At 49.8% G+C, this 15,800-nt stretch overlaps 1 protein-coding gene across 4 annotated transcripts in view; it reads left to right on the plus strand.

Annotated features, from left to right (window-relative positions):
• The window catches only part of MGRN1 (mahogunin ring finger 1), a 110,757-nt gene that overhangs the window by 66,371 nt on the left and 28,586 nt on the right, over positions 1-15,800 (plus strand). For all 4 annotated transcript variants that reach the window (XM_054041176.1, XM_054041179.1, XM_054041180.1 and 1 more), the window contains one exon: positions 8,424-8,471. In XM_054041176.1, coding sequence (XP_053897151.1) covers positions 8,424-8,471 — 48 coding nt within the window. The remainder of the gene's footprint in view (positions 1-8,423; positions 8,472-15,800) is intronic.

Consider the following 15,800-nt stretch of genomic DNA (forward strand, 5'->3'; position numbering starts at 1 on the left):
GGTTCCCTGTGTCCGGGGTTACTGGCGAGCGTGGAGAGTTATTCTTTGCCTGGTGTTTTGGGAGCACGGTGGTGGGGGAGTTGGCCTGATCCGTGGCCCTGTGTGAGGTGTTGCAGTGCAGGAGGGTTGAAAGAGGGTCAGGCTGGGGGCAGGTGGAAGGGGGGGGTGCAGTAAAGAGGAGTAGCTGGTTCCCTGTTTGCAGGCTGAGGAGCGGTGTTGCCTGTACCATGCCAGCAGGCGTCTTGGTAGTGAATGGCGCACTGTGGGAGCTGTACAATTTTAACATTCGGGTGTTTTATTGATGGGGGGTTCTTTGTCAGTCCATTCCCTGAGCAATGTGTATGTCCCCAGGGGCAGCCTTGGCCTCCCTCACACTGCTTATGCAGCAGGCCGGGACTCTCGGTGGCCTTGCATGGAATTCACGTTGCTGGCTGATGCCATTCGGGTCCTGCCCAGCATTGGGCACAGAATGCAGTGGCAATTTCCGGAGCATGCTACCCACTGCTGAGCAAATGGAGGGAGCAGCTAGGATCCTTCACCAGAGGGCTAAGCAGCCAGGAATCTTGGTGGGAGACGGGGGAGAGTGTCAAGGGAGCCATGGAATCGGGATATGGTCCCTTGACTTTGCTTGATGGGATTGTGATGCATGTTTGTATCTTGAGAGAGCATCCTGCTGTGATTCTGTCATGGCTCTGAAACTCTGCTCGCAAGGCTGAGCTACCCCGCTGCAGTCTGAACAGAGAGCTTGTGAGGTGCAATGACCATTAAGGACTTTGGCATCATGGGCGGTGGGTATCGGAGGCCAGGGGAGGATGAGCCTCCCCAAACAACCCTGCATGGCCCCGCCCACACTCTGCCCCAGATTCCCTCCTGCTTTCCAGCGCTCTGTGGCTCTTCCCCCATGGCCGGGGCCACAGGCTGGAGCTAGTGGGGGCCAGCCTGCAGCCAGGAACTCCGGGTGGCTGGAGCTGGTGCTCGCACTGCCCACATGGCGTTCCGGGCCTGGGGGCACTCAGGTGGCCTGGGGTGTGTGTGTGTGGCCTTTGGGCTCTGGTGGGAGAAGGGGGCAGGGCCTCAGGTAGAAGGGGCAGACCGGGGGCTAGCCGCCCCGAGCCCACGGTTCACCCACCACCCATGTTTGGCAGGCTAGGGAAGGCAAATCCAAGCATAGGTGGAACATATCAGCAAAATGTCTCTTGCAGCCCCCACACTGCTCATGAAAGGAATACAGGCGTCAAGCAACCAGGAAGCTGCACATTTTCTGCTCTACCAGCCACAGCCTTGTTCCTTCCAGACAACCTCCACCCCACCCATGCCCCTCCCCCACCTTGTTTGCTTAAATCACATTTACTCTCCTTAGAAAGGTCCTGGGCTGTTTGAAGTGCAGGCCATTAATCCAAAGCAGTTTTGTTTGTTAAGGATCCAGTTACTGCCGGAGTCACCAGAGCAAGCGGAGAAGGGTGCTCCAGAACTCGGACATACCAGCAGGCTTCAGTAATTTGCTATTTATGTATTGGTAAAACAAACATGTAACCTCAGCAGTACATGTGTAGTCTGCTGGCCTCGCAGCTCTGTCAAAGGAGTAGACTTGGCAGCTTGGTGTCTGACTGGAAAATGGGGCTCTTGAGTCTTTTTGTGTTTCATGTTAATGATGCAGTTTTTTCCTTTTTATGACTCCCTCAGTGAACAGATGCGTGCTTATATATGTACACACCTATCGATCTGCTAGATGTTTCCCAGGGCTATTAAGCATCTTGCAGTAAATCTCCTCTCCCGTCCCCAAAATATCTCGATCAGCCGCTTCTTTTCTGGGTTGTAACTGACTAGCTGTCCCTTGAGTGTCCCCAGGAACATGGAGGAAATGGAAAAAAAGCACAGTGCCTCAGAGTCCCATCTCTAGCATTCTTTGCATGTAAATTTGTAAACTTGTTCCAACTCTAGACATGCCAGCTAGATGAGTTAAATACAGTTCTGCTCTGAAAATGGCACCATGTTAATTGTGTCCATGACTTGAAATCAAATCTACACAGCTGGCAAGTAAAGAGATGAAAATCTTCATCAGCAACGATTTTCCAATGGGATGCTGCTGAGATAGTGGTGCAAGAGCCAGACTAGATTCCAGCTCCCCCTCTCAGAGCTGGGCTGGCTTTGGAGCACTCCTAGCAGTAAAACGGAGTAATCACTTGTAGTGTGTAAAGAGTTCTGGCTCTGAATACTCCCAGGGAGAAGGCTTATTGAGTAAGGCGGGGCTGTTTTGACACATCCCTTTTCAGGGTAGAAATGCTCTGTTAGTTGCTTTTCAGTGGACTACTTTGCAAGGCTTCCGCTTCCATTTCCAAATGTCATCTGCAACAAATGAAGTTTAATGCCCTGATTTTCAGTCTTCATAGAATCATAGGGTTGGAAGAGACCTCAGGAGGTCATCTAGTCCAATCCCCTGCTCAAAGCAGGACTAACACCAACTAAATCATCCCAGCCAAGGCTTTCTCAAGCCGGGCCTTAAAAACCTCTAAGGATGGAGATTCCACCACCTCCCTAGGTAACCCATTCCAGTGCTTCACCACCCTCCTAGTGAAATGTTTCCTAATATCCAACCTAGACCTTCCCCACTGTAGGATTACCATACTTAACAAATAAAAAAAGAGGACCCTCCACGGGGTCATGGCCCCGCCCATTTCCCAGCCCCACCCCGACTCCGCCCCTTCCCTGCCCCAACCTCCCTAACTCCGCCCCCTCCTCCCTCCCACTCCCAGCCACGCAGAAAGGGCTGCCCAAGCGCTACTGGACCCTGCGCCGCCGGAGCCCAGGAGGGGAAGTGTCCGGCTGGGGGCGCAGGGTCCGGAGGCAAGGGGGCTGCCCGAGGCCCAAGCGCTACTGGCTTCACGGTTTGCCGGGCAGCCCCCAGACCCTGCGCCCCCGGCCGGCGCTTCCCCAGCGCAGCTGGAGCCCGGGAGGGGAAGCGCCCAGCCGGGGGCGCAGGGTCTGGAGGCTGCCCGGCAAACCGTGAAGCCAGTAGCGCTTGGGCTTCGGGCAGCCCCCTTGCCTCTGGACCCTGCGCCCCCAGCCGGGCACTTCCCCTCCCGGGCTCCAGCGGCGCAGGGTCCGGAGGTATGGGGGCTGCCCAAAGCCCGTAGCACTCGGCTCTTAAACAGAGAAGAGTCGGGGAGGAGCAGAGCCGCCGCGGCCGGAGGCTCTGCTCCTCCCCTGACTCTTCGGCTCTGTTTAAGAGCCGAGCTGCCCCAGCGCTACTGGCTTTGGGCAGCCCCCATGCCTCCGGACCCTGCGCCGCTGGAGCCCGGGAGGGGAAGTGCCCGGCCGGCGGCTGGGGTCCGGAGGCAAGGGGGCTGCCTGAAGCCCATAGCGCTCGGGCAGCTCAGCTGTTAAACAGAGCCGAAGAGTCAGGGGAGGAGCAGAGCCGCCGTGGGAGGGGAAGTGCCTGGCCGGCATTTTCCCGGACATGTTCGGCTTTTTGGCAATTCCCCCCGAACGGGGGTTTGAGTGCCGAAAAGCCGGACATGTCCGGGAAAAACCAGACGTATGGTAACCCTACCCCACTGCAACTTGAGACCATTGCTTCTTGTTCTGTCATCTGCCACCACTGAGAACAGCCTAGCTCCATTCTCTTTGGAACCCCCTTTCAGGTAGTTGAAGGCTGCTATCAAATCCCCCCTCACTCTTCTCTTCTGCAGACTAAATAACCCCAGTTCCCTTAGCCTCTCCTTGTAAGTCATGTGCCCCAGCTCCCTAATCATTTTCGTTGCCCTCCGCTGGACTCTCTCTAATTTGTCCACATCCCTTCTGTAGTGGGGGGACCAAAACTGGACACACTATTTCAGGTGTGGTCTCACCAGTGCTGAATAGAGTTCCTTAGTTCCTTCCTCCCCCTGTTTTTAGAAGTGTATGAAACTCTTAGAGCATGCCTACATGGGACAGTTATTCCAGTAGTAGGTAGAGTGTGAATTTAAACCACTGTAGCTATCCCAGTATAACTCCCCATGTGGACACTCTTATTCTGGTAGGAGTTCCTTTTCTGTTTCAATTCGTTGCTCTGGAAGGAGTTCGAACTAAACTGGAACAAAAGCCACTAACGTTTCAGAATAAGTATGTCCACATTGGGGAGTTATTCCAGTATAACTACAGCAGTTCAGCTATCGCAGTATGATTATACCAGTATAGTTAGAAGTCCCCTGTCAAGCCCTTAGGTAGCAATAAAGTGATAAACAAAGCTGTTTGATTGGCTAGAAGGAGAGCATTACCTGTGCTGTTCTTGCTTCAGTCCTGGTTTTCCTCCCTCCCATGTTTCTTGTGAGAACCTCCTGCAAAGTTGGACCCATGCTCGGTTTCCTGTGTTGAGAGTCCAGTCCCTTTGTAGCGCTGATTCCTGCGCTGTCCTGGAATTCTCCAGACCCCAGTGAACTGAGACACTTGCTATAGAACTTATTAGGGCAAGGTCAAGTGGGGGAGTTTGGGCTCTTCTGAAATGCATCTTAATTGGGGAGAAAATTCAGTGAAAGGGGAGAGTGAGGGATGGGCCAGCATGGTGGTCCTGAGGTTCTGGGAAACTGCTGCTAATGACCCTGGGCAGTCTCAAGGAAAAGGGTGCTAAAAGCACACAGAGATACTGCTCTTTAGCGAGTGTTGATAGTGATCCTGAGTGCTTAGAGCCCCTTCCATCTACGAACCTCAGCACACTTTGCAAAAACTCATCCAGGCTCATAGCCTCTGGGAGGCAGGTGGGAATTGGTTCCATTTTATGAAGGGGGAAACTGAAGCAGAGAGTGACTCAGTGTCTTGCCTATGGTCACACACGATCTGTGGCAAAGTCAGGAGTAGGACCCAGCTGTGACGGGTTCGGTCACAGAGACTCCCTTGGGATTGTCACCTGACATGCTGAAACTACCTCTGAGCCTGTTTTCCCTGCAAGCTTGGGACTCCAGAACCCTATCTTGTTGAGCCAGACACGCTACTCCGCTGCAACATAGACCCAGGGTCTGAACCACGCCCCCAAATCTGCAGACTTTAACCAAAACTGATCAGCAGGTTTCCTATCTCCAGCACCCAGACCCTCAGTTCCCAATGGGATCCAACCCCCAAATAAATCCGTTTTACTCTATCTAAAGCTTATACAGGGTAAACTCATAAATTGTCCATCCTCTAGAACACTGATAGAGAGAGATGCACAGCTGTTTGCTCCCCCAGGTATTAATCACTTACTCTGGGTTTAATAATAAACAAAAGTAATTTTATTAAGTATAAAAAGAAGGATTTAAGTGGTTTCAAGAAATAACAGACAGAACAAAGTAAGTTACCAAGCAAAATAAAACAAAACACGCAAGTCTAAGCCTAATACATTTAAGAAACTGATTACAGGTAAATCTCACCCTCAGAGATGTTCCAATAAGCTTCGTTCACAGACTAGGCTCCTTATTAATCTGGGCCCAATCGTTCTGCCCATCTCTGCTTTGTTCAGACACTTCTAAAGCAAGAAGTGGGATTCAGTTTGTCATTGTTGCTGCTGGAGAAAATCTGGGTCTTAGAGAGTGACAAGATAGCCATTCAAGGGCCTTAAAACATATGCTTTGGGCTGTGCATCTTCGTGTTTAAAATCTCGAAAAGAGAGGGGCACTTTTTGCTTACGTGGGTGTCTGTCTGTGAGCCCTGCCCTGCTTTCTTTCCTCTAGGCCAGTGGTTCTCAACCAGGGGTACGCAGAGGTTTTCCGGGAGGTACATCAACTCATCTAGATATTTGCCTAGTTTTACAAGAAGCTACATAAAAAGCACTAGTGAAGTCAGCACAAACTAAAATTTCATACAATAACTTGTTGGTACTGCTCTGTATACCATCCACTGAAATGAAAGCACAATATTTATATTCCAATTGATTAATTTTATAATGATACGGTAAAAATGAGAAAGTTCACAATTTTTCAGCAAAAGTGAGGTGAAACTTGGGGTACTTAAAACAAATCAGACTCCTGAAAGGGGTACAGTAGTCTGGAAAGGTTGAGAGCCATTGGTCTAGGCCACACCTTCAACCTGATTATTATGTGAAGTTGCAGAGGGCATATTGTGGTAGGTGCTGCCCCTTTGATTACCTGACCTCTTTGTCCTGCTGACCTTTTGATGGTAAAATTACAGCTCTGGCTGCTGCCACCAGCATCCCCCCATGGCCCTTTTATGTTTGCCCATTCACATCTATTCTTCTTCTTTCTAGCCCACATCAATTCTCTCACTTGTCATTTTTGCATCCAGAGATGTACTTGTAGAGCCGTTAATTGTTTAACAGGTTTTTAAAAAGCTCTTATCTTCAAAACTCATTCAGCAGGTTTGCATTTCCATCTAGCACACCCGGGTACTGAGGTGGTAACAGAGGTGGGGTGATGGGAGGTGAGCACCTCCTCAACAGAGCATTGAGAAAGATGTCACTAGAAATCTGTGGTAGCCTCACAAATAAATGTTTGATGCCTGCCTCTCCTGTGCTCGGGTGTCGATAAGTAGCAGGATAGAAACCGTAGTGAAATGTCTGAATTATAAAGTAAGACGCACTGAATTTGCAGGAATTTTTAGCTGAGACTAGCTGCTTTCTCTTCATGCCAGTTCATATAGGAGGGCCTTCTTTCTAGCAGCTGAAAGCTTTAAGAGTTTGTACAAACACAAAACAGTGTCATCCCCATAGGGTAGTCAGACCCCGCTGTCTTGCTCTGGGGGAGCTATATGGTTGTGCACACACCACATGGAAAACCTGCCAGAGCCACGCGCTGCTTCCTGCGTCCCAACAAACCCTGTCTGTGACAAGCCTCTAGGGAGATCAGGGACACGAAAGGCACAGGCAGACTGTCTGTTGAGAGAACCCCATTGCTGGTCTGAGTCTAGTCCCAGGGACAGATGCTTTAGTTAGTTTCCATATGTTACAATAGCAGCTGCAGCAGTGTAATGGCAGCTTCAGAAATCAAGAAATCACTTGCTAGAGAAACCGACTGGGCAAATGTCCCTTTTTGGGTAAGGTCCCACCAGCGGGATGTTTCTCCAGATCTCCTGGCTTGGTGTGGGAGTCACATGAGAACAGTCTCCTGCACTGGGGTAGCACCTAGCGGGGGCATGGCAATAGATACATTTTGAAGGGATTCTGACTTTTTGACCCGAGCAGCTTCCTGTGGCTGGGTCCATTATCAATATGCAGGTGATACCCAGGACCTGCTACTGGAGGCCCAAATGAACTTGTTTTCAGGATCGTGGTTGAAAGGAAGTCAGTCTCTCTGCATCCCCTTGGGCGGCCTGTGTGGTTTGCCCATGAGGCCACAGGCCAATGCACAAACAACTTCAGTTAAAAAAAAAAAAAAAACTAATAGTTGTTTCATTGGCTTCTGTTTTTCAGTGGAGGGAGCCATCTCCTCCTGGTAATTACAGCCCCTTATCTGTGGTGCACTTCCCCAAAGCAGGATCGCATGGTGCTGGACGTATTACCAGTCAGTTTGACATACTTCCGTTGTCCTGCAATACAGAACTGCTTTGGGGAGTGCCAGTGTAAATGGTTCTGTTTACTTAGATTCCTTCCTTCCCTGTAGGTCTGTAAAGGAGACCACACAAGCTGTGTGAAACTCTGCAGGGAAAGTGTTTGTATTTCCTCTTGTCACTAGGTCTCTGGAGATGTTCTTACTCCCTTCACACTCTGTAAAACGATCCACTTAAAATAACCCAGGTACTAGATAAGACTAATCTCCCTCATCCCACCAGGAGGCACCTCCTGACTTCACAGCAATCCTTTGGCTTGTGCTCCCAGTGCATGTAACTTTATCCTTGGATGGCAAGCTCCCAAACAGCCCTTTTTGCAGCGTGGCTGCTTCCCCAAAGCAAAAGCTGTGGCTTTTCTTTTCCCTCCTGCTGATGGTAATTTTGGAGCACACATTGCCTCAATTACAAAATCAAAGGGCTCTGCAGAGCATTGAGCCAAGCTGTGGCTGAAGGGTCTTGTGCTGGGCAGCTGGAGTAGATTCTGTTCTTCTGGTCTAGCTTTTACAGTCGATTAAGTAAGCGAGGCCCATTAGCACGGTAGCAGTAACTAAGTCTGCAGTCACAGGAGCACATGCTGACCATCTGTAAGTCCAGTTTGACTCTCTGCCACATGCTCTGTGCGCCTGGCAAATGCTGGGAAAACCACAGCTCTGCCTGGTTGTGGGATGAGGCCCCATGTCCTGTAATGCTCAAGTGACACTTGCAGATAGATAAAGTAAGGACTAGTCCTGGTGCAACATCGAAGGGTTGTCTACACAGGGAAGAAGCCCTCAGGCCGGGCCCGGGGTGCACTAGCTATTATGCACTCATTCCCTGTGTGGACACATTAATTGTGCATTGAGTGTCTTTGCACTTTGCTTTGGCTATTTCCGTATAGTCTGTTTAACCTGTCTGTCTTTTCCCCCCACCAGCACGTGGATGGCAGCTTCTCTGTGAAGCCTTTAAAACAGAAGCAGATTGTAAGTATATGGTCCCTGTTTATATCCTTTACAGAAAAAAAAATGTGCTGGGTAAAGGTGTTTGCTGCCATCCCAGAGATGCCCACATGTGCCCAACGGGCAGCTGCATTGGCAGATAGCCAGGAGCCCAAGGGCTGCACCTAATTTGTCTGGATTAAGCAGCAGATTGGAGCCTTCCTCTTCTTTATTGTGGAGGTGGGGCCTGTGCAGCCAAAAGGTGCCAGCATTGCGCTGTGGGACCTGTAGTGTCACCGGGCAGCACCTTTTGTACTGGCTTAAGTGGTGCATTGTGTTTAGATCAACATCTGTCATTCTGTGCTCCTGGGTCTCCATGTCAGATTTAGGCATATCAAAGTGGTAAGTGCCTTAGAAATATCTACTGTCCTGATGTCTTCACTAAGCTATATCAACATCAGTTTGAGGCCTGTCTGAATTGCGTCATTGCTGGATGTGTCGGGCAGCACAAGCACCACCTGCTCAGAATCTACTCTATGCCCCTTCAGCTCTGTTCTGTGAGAGAGGCTCTAGAAGTCTAACTGGGTGGACCATTTTTTGGCCATGCCAGTGTTAGCCACGTCCTCACAACTGTTAGCTCTTTCCCTTGCACATCTGCGTGTCTTAACTAATTGCAGGGATCTCTGTACTTGTTTTCTCCCTGCACAATGTGTCAAGTCTCCTTATTCGCTGAAGAAAGAAAAGTCTTTTTCTGGTGATAGCCTAGGAACAGCTGGGGTGACGGGAGCAGTCCAAGGAGATCTAAATGGAGGGTGCTTGATCCACAGGCAGCTAAAAGGAAACCTGGGAGCAACTGCAAGAAAGCAGAGATAGAATTGCTGTTAACTCACCTGATCCATCCTCCTGCCAGTGCAGAGGGGCTTGGGAGAGCTGGCTTGATTGTTGCCTAGCCAGAATGAGCGACAATTAAGCCATCATATAATTCCAAGCAGAGTTGAAGGGAATATCCTGAGGGCTGGAAGACTCGCAAGACACCAAGGTTCCCAAGGAATTCAGACTTTGGGGGAGAAGTTTGACGTGATCTCTCAGCCAGGAATAAGGAGAGGTGGCTTGGGGGCACCTGCAGTTCAGGGCCTTGAAGAAGATGCAGCACACGGATGTTCTGCTGAGGTAACGGAAGACCGAAGAGCGAGCTGTGGTGAATGCAGGGGCTATTCAATCTCATCCGGAAGCAGATTGGGCATGTGCAGTTTCCACTCATGCCCTTGCTGGAAGACCATTCTAAACTGGTTATATGATGCTTTTACAGGTGGCCCCTTCCCTCATGGGAATTTGGCCGAGCTCACTGTGACATTGAGCTGGTGATCTCAACAAGTCTGCTCGGCAGGGAGGAATTAGTCCAGCAGATCTCATGCTGAGGACCAGAGGCACCAGTGATGTGGAGTTTAAAAAGAGCAGCAGTTTATTTACAGTTAAACGACTCCTTTGTATCATAGCAACAGGATGGATAGCATGGCAAAAACCCAGCCTGATCATCTTCCCCTTCTCCCTCATGTCTCCATTGGCAGCCTCGCTTCCCTTCCCATGGCCAAAGCTTGCAGAGTTGCTGTCAATCAAGTCTGAGTTGTCATTTTCTCTTCCCATACAGACCCTTCCTAGATCCTGCTGTTGCGTTCTCTGCATTTTGGAAACTCGTTCCTTCCTCTCTATCCCCACTACCAAATTCATCCATTCTGTGCACCCTGACCGATGACCACCTTGATTTTACGATGTGTATTGCGGTTGCGCCTAGGAGCTAAGGTCATGGCCCAGGACCCCATTGTGTTAGGCACTGAACAAAGACTTCTGCACCCACCCGTTTCTCTCCTCTCCCCTGTTCCAGTCCACCCACAGTGCAACTGCCCATCTCTTCCTTTCCCCCCACCTTAATCATGTCTCCCTCTTCTTTGCACCTCACTCAGTGCTCCCCAAGACTTTGGGTGCTGGGGCTTGCTTTTCCCTGGCAGATGTGTGCCTTATTTCTAATGTGAATATTCAGTTTTTGAATGAAGCTGCATTTTCCTTGAGCTGCTTTAGAGAGAGCATTGCCTGTTAGAGCGCTTTGTCCTGATAGAACTCGGTGGGTGGGGGAGGTTTAAAAACCATGCCTCTCTGTAGCTTTTAGGTAGTGCGTTTTGGTGGGAAAAAATAGCAAGGTAAAAAGCCCCTAAAATGTGAGATGATGTGATACCTTGGTTTGATGTGGATGTCATTAATAAGTTGCTGTTCTGGTTGGTCTTTTAGTAGTGGACTCTGTCTTTGATCTGTGATAATCATAATACTTAACAAGGGACATTTTCCCAGCGCTGTGCAAACAGTAACTCAATTTGCTTGCCTGTTTCTACAGTCGGTGATCTAATTTCTGCACCTGTCATTTGTTCTCAGTAAATACAGTTATTGCCATGGTGCATCTGACACAGCTGGCCGGGCTGTTGTCTTTATTCACTAACTGCATCCTCTCTGGTCTGAGTTGGCTCCCAGTTGCTTCTGCAAGACTTGCACAAAGGATGAAATCTGTCCTAGCCCTTCTCTAATATATTGCTTTAGACTGAAACTTGGGGGGAGGGAGAAGGCTTGCTATGGAAATTGAGTTACTCAGGGAATTGGAATGGGATATGGAGCCTTACACTTCTGTTAATCCACAGCAAGGAGAGCAGCCACATAACCTGGGGGGGCCACCTGTGCAGGAGAGAGGGGAGCTCCGTCTGACTCATTTCAATCCCAGTGTCTCTCCAAAGGTTCCAACAAAGGGGAGCAAATAGTGTAAAGAAAAATATAGGCTCCACACCAGGAAACTTTGCAAATACAAAAGGCAGTTAGATTATGGCTACAGCTGTTTTCAATAAACTTCTGACTCTGGAACCGATCTTGGAAACTTGTTGTCAAATAAGGCTCCTCTACTGTCCATATCAGAGCTGTCCATTTTGCCTCCGTTGCTGCAGCCAGCAGGGAGTTAGTGGCTTAGACCGTTACTGCTGGGGAAGATGGGCTGAAAGCGGTATCTTCTTGACTTCGGCCTGGTCTACACTAAAGTTAAGTTGACCCAACTACATCCCTCAGGGTGTGTGAAAAATCCACACCCCTGCGTGATATAGTTAAGCCGACCTACCCCCTGGTATAGACAGCGCTTGGTCAACAGAATAATTCTTCCATCGACCTAGCTATCCCCTGTCAGGGAGGTGGATTACCTACGCTGATGGGAGGACCCCTTCTGTCGATGTAGGTAATGTCTAGAGCGGCGCAGTTGCAGTGTTTCAAGTGTAGATGAGCCCTTAGAAGAGCTTTCCAGAGTCAAAGCAGTGTGAAAAGTGTCTCAAGCCTCCTGCTGTGGGACATCTACACAGCCAGAGTTGCTCGCTCTAGTTCAAGCTGCTGTAAACGTACTCATCTAAGAACTCAAGCAGTGGGGAAATGCATTCATCTGCAGTAGGCCACAATGAGGGGTGAATTGCTGATGTTCACCATAGCCCATATTCTTCTCTAGGCCATTGGGGATTCAGAGAGTTTAAAGCCAGAAGGGACCATTAGATCATCTAGTCTGACATCCTGTATATCATAGGCCACCAACACCACCCACTTACCCCTGCATTGAGCCCAATAACTTGTGTTTGGCTAAAGCATATCTTCCAGCAAGACAGTCAGCACTGATTTGAAGACATCAGGAGATGGAGAATCCACCATTTCCCTTGGTTGTTTGTTCCAAAGGTCAATCATCTGCACTCTTAAAAAACGTGTGCCTTATTTCTCATTGAATACGGCAGGCTTCAGCTTCGAGCCGCTGGGTCTTGTTCTGCCATTCTCTGATAGATTCAAGAGCCCTTCAATACCTGGTATTTTCTCCCCCTGTAACAAAGTCACCTTTCAGTCTCCTTTTGAATGAACTAAACAGATTGAGCTCTGTATGCCTCTCACTGTAAGGCATTTTTTGCAGTTCTCAAATCATTGGCCTGTTTTTCAACATCCTTTTTAAAATATAGAGACCAGAACTGGCCACAGTATTGCAGTATTGGTCTCGCCAGTGCCATACAGAGTTAAAATCACTTTCTGCTTGTACTCACTGCTCCCCTGTCTACACATCCAAGGATCACATTAGCTCTTTTTGCTGCAGCATTGCACTGGGTGTACATGTTCAATTGCTTGTCCACTCTGACCCCTAAATCCTTTTCAGTGTTCCTGCTGTCCAGAATACAGTCCCCCATTTAGAAGGTCTGGCCTGCATTCCTCGTTGCTAGATGTCTCCCTTTGCATTTGGCTGTATTAAAACTCAGTCTCTGCTCTGGTCGTGGAGCTCCCATTAATAGGTTCAAGATATGAAGCAAGAGAATTCAGCCCAGAAAACAAACTGACGTGTGTGAAGTAAAGCCCAGAAAGGGATTATCCCCAACGGTCATTGTTCTGAATTTGAGAACTGCCAGGCAGTGTAGAGCAGAATGCCATCTCGGAGGCTGCCCTGCGGCTGTGAAATCACAGTGAAATCAGCAGCGTCTCCTCTTTGGGGTTGGTTTTGTTGGTGTTCTTTTTAAAGCAGGAAGAAATGTTGCATTCACAAGCTCACAAAAACAGCCTGTTCTTGATGCTAGAGCATTGGCCCACATGGCAATGATCTATTCAAATAAATGGTAGTTACTGCACGGACTTACATTACATGTGCACGGCTCTCCCTTAATACTTTAGCCTGCTGAAATGGAGAGCTGTTTCCTTTTAACTGGCCGCCAGGACAGTTCTCAGCCTACCACAATGTAGTGAGCCCATTCCTGCTGTGAAATAGTGTGTATTTGTCTGTCTCTCTTTGCTGACACAGTTCTCTGCCTTCCTAATTGTCCCTTCCTCCTCAGCTCATAAAATCTAGGAGTTAAACAGTCCCTCCCATAATGTTCCCAGGTTTTTAAAATAGACCTGTAAGCTGTTCCTACAAGAACACAGAGTACTGCAGAAACTAACGTGGCATTAGTCTGCTCCCTGTGTGTATAGAATGAGCTGAAAAGTAGTGGAGTGAGGTGTGTGTATATTAATGTAAACTTTTCTCCTACAGTCATTAGACTTCTTTCCTTCCCTCCCTACCATTGTAACCATCTGTTACTCCCTGAGGGTATGTCTACACTACGAAATTAGTTCGAATTTATAGAAGCCGGTTTTATTGAAATCGGTTGTATACAGCCGATTGTGTATGTCCACACAATAAAATGCTCTAGGTGCTCTAGTCGGCAGACCGCGTCCACAGTACGAGGCTAGCGTCGACTTCCGGAGCATTGCACTATGGGTAGCTATCCCACAGCTATCCCACAGTTCCCGCAGTCTCCGCCGCCCCTTGGAATTCTGGGTTGAGATCCCAATGCCCGGATGATGCAAAACAGTGTCGCGGGCGGTTCTGGGTACATGTCGTCAGGCCCCTCCCTCCCCCGTCACAGCAACGGCAGACAATAGATTCGCGCCTTTTTATCTGGGTTACCTGGGTTACCTGTGCAGACAACATGGAGCCCGCTCAGCACAGCTGAGCTCACCGTCACCATATATCCTCTTGGTGCCGGCAGACGTGGGACTGCATTGCTACACAGCAGCAGCTGCTAACTGCCTTTTGGCGGTAGACGGTGCAGTAGACTGGTAGCCTTCATCGGCGATCTGGGTGCTGGCAGCCGTGGGGCTTGCCTTTTGGCAGTAAATGGTGTATTATGACTGTTAGCCGGCCTATTACAAGTCGGGTCATCGCACATTAGCAGAGTCTTCCCTGAGCAGCAGCTCGTGCAATAGGCCTGAAGACCATCGTCATACACCGCCCCGTATTTGCTGCCAAGCACCCAGAAAGATGCCGAGGGCTATCAGTCACGCTGCACCGTCGTCTTAAGATGTAAAAAATAGATTTTCTCTGTATTCATTTGCTTCCCCCTCCCTCCGTCAAATCAACGGCCTGCTAAACCCAGGGTTTTCAGTTTAATCTTTGGGGGGGACCAGTCTGTGACAGTTGTTTGTGTCTCTCCCTGATGCACAGCCACCGTTCTTTATTTTAATTCCCTGTGCCTGTACGCCATGTCGTCACTCGGCCCCCCTCCCTCCTTCCCCTAGGCCGTCAGATACTACGTTTGCGCCACAGCTCGAGCCGCGAAGCGGTTCACGCCTTTTCTTTGAATTCTGGGTTGAGATCCCAATGCCCGGATGATGCAAAACAGTGTCGCGGGCGGTTCTGGGTACATGTCGTCAGGCCCCTCCCTCCCCCGTCACAGCAACGGCAGACAATAGATTCGCGCCTTTTTACCTGGGTTACCTGGGTTACCTGTGCAGACAACATGGAGCCCGCTCAGCACAGCTGAGCTCACCGTCACCATATGTCCTCTGGGTGCCGGCAGACGTGGGACTGCATTGCTACACAGCAGCAGCTGCTAACTGCCTTTTGGCAGTAGACGGTGTAGCATGAGTGATAGCCGTGGGGCTGGCAGCCGTAGGGCTGCATTGCACCAGCCCCTTCCAGGCGATGGTATATTATGACTGGTACCCGTCGTCGTCGTACTGGAGTGGCTGTCAATCATGGCCACCTGGGCAGACATGCTACTGTCTCGATGATGACGGTTACCAGTCATAATGTACTATTTTCTGCCAATTGCCCAATATTGTCTGCTAAGCACCCAGAAGAGGCCGAGGGCGATGCTGGGTGCTGGCGGACGTGGGGCTGGCAGACATGGGGCTGCATTGCTACACAGCAGCAGCCCCTTGCCTTTTGGCAGATGATGGTATATTATGATTGGTACCCATCATCATCATACTGGTATGGCTGTCACTCATGCTGCAGCGTCGGCTGCCACCTTAAGATGTAAAAAATAGATTTATTCTGTGTTCATTTGCTTCCCCTTCCTCCGTGAAATCAACGGCCTGCTAAGCCCAGGGTTTCCAGTTTAATCTTTGGGGGGACCATTCTGTGTGACAGTTGTTTGTGTTTCTCCCTGTTCCTGTACCTGTACGCCATGTCGTCACTTGGCCCTCCCTCCCTCCCTCCCTCCCTCCCGCCCTCCTTCTCCTGGTCCATCAGATACTACTTTCGCGCCTTTTTTCTGACCAGGCGCCATAGCTAGCACTGGGATCATGGAGCCCGCTCAGATCACCGCGGCAATTATGAGCACTATGAACACCACGCGCATTGTCCTGGAGTATATGCAGAGCCAGAACATGCCAAGGCGAAACCCGGACCAGGCGAGGAGGCGATTGCAGCACGGCGACGAGAGTGATGAGGAAATTGACATGGCCATAGACCTCTCACAAGGCACAGGCCCCAGCAATGTGGAAATCATGGTGTCACTGGGGCAGGTTGATACCGTGGAACGCCGATTCTGGGCCCGGGAAACAAGC

This window comes from Malaclemys terrapin, chromosome 10, assembly GCF_027887155.1.
Source record: "Malaclemys terrapin pileata isolate rMalTer1 chromosome 10, rMalTer1.hap1, whole genome shotgun sequence".
Classification (NCBI taxonomy): Eukaryota; Metazoa; Chordata; order Testudines; family Emydidae; genus Malaclemys; species Malaclemys terrapin.